Below are 5,000 nucleotides of genomic sequence, written 5' to 3' on the forward strand. Positions count from 1 at the left end.
ACAGAAACTTTATGGCATAATATTTCATCGTAAATTAGTTATTTAAATTTTATGTTCATTCATATACTTTATAAAGTAAATACTTATTTTTGCCTCTCATAGTACATTATCTGTATACACTGTTAAAAACGTTATTTTAATCGGAAATTCTCCGTAGAAATATATTGTTCTCAGCCGTATTTCAGTAAAATACAGGCGACCGTAATTTTACCTTACTTTGTTATTATCTTTTACGGGTTGGTGACTATTCAATAATCCTTTACGTTAATATATCTGTTTTTAAAACAGTAAATGCCTGGTAACATTTGAGATTATTTTTACCGTTTTTACGGCAAATTGTTAACAGTATACAATTAACATATTATTATTATTATTATTATTATTATTATTATTATTATTATTATTATTATTATTATTATTATTATTATTATTATTATTATTATTATTATTATGGTAGCCGAGCTATAAGCCCAAGGGCTCCGACAGGGAAAAATAGCCCAGTGAGGAAAGGAAATAAGGAAATACACGATATAAGTAATAATGAACAATAAAAAAAATATATTAATAAACAGTAACAACATCAAAACAGTTAAAAAAGACTTATGTCACCTGCTCAAAATGAAAACATTTGCTGCAAGTTTGAACTTTTGACTTGCATGCTCCACCGATGTATTCAACCTGGCCACTCTTAACAATTTCACTCATCAGATCGGGGCCGATCCAGTGAAGGTATCCGTATACTACGAATGCCTTTGTTCGGATAGTAGGAACTTCGTCATAAAACAGCTGCATCCGGTCTGGCGGGACTTGAAGGATATTATGACTCTGGACATCAACACATATGGCAAAGCAAATGTAAGAATGAAAAAACTTCTTTGTGTCAGTTCTGAAAAATGTGAATAGACTAAACTTCTTTTATGGACGAGATTAGCTTGATAGATTGCTAGTTTTAATTAAACCACCAATAGATTTATATACTAATCAGTATAGTAATAAGATGGCAGTAGAAATATTTATACATGATAAATTTATTAGTGAACTTGAAGTAATTTTATTGGAATTTAAGAACCATTATGCAGAATTTACAAAATTTTGCCTATTTTACCCTCTTAATAACTCCAACAACCAGGATAAAGCTATTTAAGAAAGTAGGTTTCCAAATAAAGGAGAATTTCTCTATCTAGAATCCTAGATAATGTCTACGCGCTAGAAAAATAAGAATGCAGGCATGTAATTGTTCCCCCACCTCCTACATATTGGTCTCCCTAAAAGCACAGCATATTACCTCCACCCTCTTACACATTGATTTCCCTAAAGCCTAGCATATTCAGCTCATTAGCTAAGTCCTATGCTCATTTGATTCAATATCGACATCAGGACACCGCTCATGGTGAAGGATACGCCTTCCATTGCCAACACGGACCGGCAGAATGTGAGGGCAACATGATGTTGACATGTGCGAAGAATTACCTGAGTGAAGCGCAGTACATGGACTTCTCTGCGTGCATCATGGAGTCTTTCATCTCTACCAGAGCTGAAGAGCTAGTATGTATTGTAACTGGGGAGTTCCTGTATGTGTGAATGCATTTAGATTGGGGTGAGTAGCATAGCAGGTGTAGAATAGGTTCAAATAAAGTGGATGAGGTGGAATACATAGACTTCTCTGCGTTCATCGTGGAAGCTTTCGTCTCTACCAGAGCTGAAGAGCTAGTATGTATATTATCCAGAGAGTGTTTGTATGCGTGAATGCAGTAAGACTGAGGTGAGTGCGCATAGCTAGTATAGAATATGTTCAAAGAAAGCGCCTGAGTTGGAATGCATAGACTTCTCTGCGTTCATCGTGGAAGTTTTCTTCTTTACCAGAGTTGAAGAGCTAGTATGTATAGTATTCGGAGAGTGCTTGTATGTGTAAATGCAGTAATATTGAGGTGAGTGGCGTAGTGGGCATAGAATAGGTTCAAATGAAGCAGATGAGGACATGAAATTTCATTGCATGGGGTCTCAATCTTGATCCAGTTGTATGAAGGTGAATGTAACTGGGACCTCTCTCTCTCTCTCTCTCTCTCTCTCTCTCTCTCTCTCTCTCTCTCTCTCTCTCTCTCTCTCTCTCTCTCTATATATATATATATATATATATATGTGTGTGTGTGTGTGTGTGTGTGTGTGTGTACTGTATATTTGGTCTCTTTTTTTGCTTTAATCGACTTCCTTTGAGCTTATTAGATATAATTATTGTAGTTATAGACTACGAGAACAAAGCGGTGACTTATATATATATATATATATATATATATATATATATATATATATATATATATATATATATATATATATATATATATGTATATTTCCTGGTTGCGATCTATATATTTAAAAAACTCTTCAATGAGAACACACAAGCACCTGCTGGTCATAATGTTTCGTCCACATTTTGAAGTTAAGCAGCTTTGAGCTTGATCTTTACTTGGATGAAGTCACAGGCAACCTTAGCATTGAAAGCAATATTGCGAACGTTAATTTGATGTATTTAGTTTTTAGTGAAAGAATTAGAGGTACGTGATAGTAGTTAGCTGTTTTATCTAAAGTTTTGAAATTTGAGTTTTTATGGTTTTTTTATGATATGTCTATGAGCTCTTTTTACGATTTGTAATTATGAGGGTGTTGAAGCGTAAACTCAAAATATTTGAGTTTTAAAGTCTTGAATTTATAAAAGAGTTTGAGTGTTTTTCATTTTGCTCCAAACTTTGAATATTTCTTTTTATGGCTGGTTTTCATTGTTTCTTTTTATGTACAATTTTCTTTTTCATTTCAGCATTTTCTATTTTTTTTTCTTTTATTTCATGACCAGATGTAAACTTTGATTCTTTATTGGTTTTCTTCTCTTTTTTTATGACATTGTTTTTTTTTTTCTTTTCTCAAAAAACAAAAAATTTCTTTATATAAAATAGAACAATATATACTTATGCTTATTGTATCAGTTGGATTTGGTTTTTTTGTTAATTTTATTTTATACATGTCAGTGTACCATGATGATTTTAATTCAATGTTTATATATGTCTCAGTTTACCGTCATGATTTTAACTTCATTTTGTTATGCCCCAGTTTACCATATTGATTTTAATTTCATTTTGATACAAGTCTCAGTTTACCATAATGATCTTAACTTCATTTTGTTTTGCCCCTGTTTACCATAATAATTTCAATTTAATTTTGATGTAAGTCTCAGTTCCCCATAATGATTTTGACTTCATTTTGTTATGCCCCTGTTTACCATAATGATTTCAATTTAATTTTGATACAAGTCTCAGTTTACCATAATGATTTTAACTTCATATTGTTATGCCCCAATTTACCATAATGATTTTAACTTCATATTGTTATTCCCCAATTTACCATAATGATTTTAACTTCATATTGTTATTCCCCAATTTACCATAATGATTTTAATCTTATTTTGATTCATGTTTCAGTTTCCCATAATGATTTTAACTTCATTTTGTTATACCCCAGTTTACCATGATAATTTTAATTTCCTTTTGATACACGTCTCAGTTTGCCATAGTGATTTTAATCCTATTTTGATACATGTCTCAGGTTACCATCATCAACATCATCTCTACTCCTATTGGCCCAAAGGGCATCTGTTAGATTTTGCCAATCTTCTCTGTCTTGGCCTTTTAAAACGATACTTCCCCATCCATCATCTCCCACTTCACATTTCATAGTCCTTAGCCATGTAGGCCTGGGTCTTCCAATCTTTTAGTGCTTTGTGGAGCCTAGTTGAAAGTTTTGGTGAACAAATCTCTCTTGGGGAGTGCGAAGAGCATGCCTAAACCATCTCCATCTACCCCTGACCATGATATCGACATGTGGCACTTGAGTAATCTCAGTTGACCATAATGATTTTAATTAAATTTTATTATGCCTCAGTGTGCCGAGTTAATTGGCATAGACTCCACTCCCATACACAACTGTTGGAATTCCGTCGACGGTCAAATGTTATTGCACGAAGTCGGCGAAATCGAAAGGACGCTCGATCCTCCGTTGACTTACGTCCCTTGGATTCTTATAAATGATGTAAGTCCTCGTGTTGTTGGTGGAAATAGATCCATGAATTATTCTATTACTTATGGTGATAATGTCAGCTATAGTCAATTTCTTTTAATGAGACGCATTTGCACCGACTCGCAGCGGTGCCATTTTAGCTCGGAAAAGTTGCCTGATCGCTGATTGGTTAGAATTATCTTGTCCAACCAAAGAGCGAGCAGGAAACTTTTCTGAGCTAAAAGGGCACCGCTGCGAGTCGGTGCAAATCTGCCTCACTAAAAAGAATTGACTATAGTTGTTGTTTCATTGCTATTGTTGATATGATCACGATCTATAAAGTATTTTTATTATGTTAAAGTTCTTTCAAACAAACAATTGTATTCTAGGATTTAAAAGATGAGATACTACTGTAGAATATATATATATATATATATATATATATATATATATATATATATATATATATATGTATATATACATAGATATGTATATGTAAATATATATCTATCTATCTATCTATATATATATATATATATATATATATATATATATATATATATATATATATATATATATATGTGTGTGTGTGTGTGTGTGTGTGTATGTGTGTAATTACATGACGGAAAGCAGCATACAATTATTTCAAACATTACATGATGACAAAAATATTTCACCTATTCCATTTTTTTTATTTGTCTTTAATTTTCCCGTAAATCTACATTTTGCAATTAACAATTGCACTGAATGACTCACCATTTAAAGTTTAATCATGCCACTAGAACAAAAGTTAATAAATCCATATTTAATTAAACAATTTTACAAAATATGGTTAACCCATAAACAATATCTCAGCCATATCTGAATCTCTACGAATCTCTACCAACCTTCAGGTATACACCGAGGAGCAGCGCATTGCTGCGGAGGCCGACCTCAGGGGCGTCATTTGCAATGCC

General features: G+C 32.7%; 1 protein-coding gene across 1 annotated transcript in view; it reads left to right on the top strand.

Moving 5' to 3' along the window:
• LOC137658155 (gamma-interferon-inducible lysosomal thiol reductase-like) overlaps window positions 1–5,000 on the top strand; it is a 7,843-nt gene that overhangs the window by 2,263 nt on the left and 580 nt on the right. The window contains exons 2-5 of the mRNA XM_068392838.1: window positions 709–855; window positions 1,378–1,545; window positions 3,931–4,077; window positions 4,938–5,000. The exon at window positions 4,938–5,000 is cut by the window's right edge and continues 580 nt beyond it. Of these exons, the coding sequence (XP_068248939.1) occupies window positions 709–855; window positions 1,378–1,545; window positions 3,931–4,077; window positions 4,938–5,000 (525 nt within the window). The remainder of the gene's footprint in view (window positions 1–708; window positions 856–1,377; window positions 1,546–3,930; window positions 4,078–4,937) is intronic.

The sequence above is a fragment of the Palaemon carinicauda genome, chromosome 19 (assembly GCF_036898095.1).
Source record: "Palaemon carinicauda isolate YSFRI2023 chromosome 19, ASM3689809v2, whole genome shotgun sequence".
Classification (NCBI taxonomy): Eukaryota; Metazoa; Arthropoda; class Malacostraca; order Decapoda; family Palaemonidae; genus Palaemon; species Palaemon carinicauda.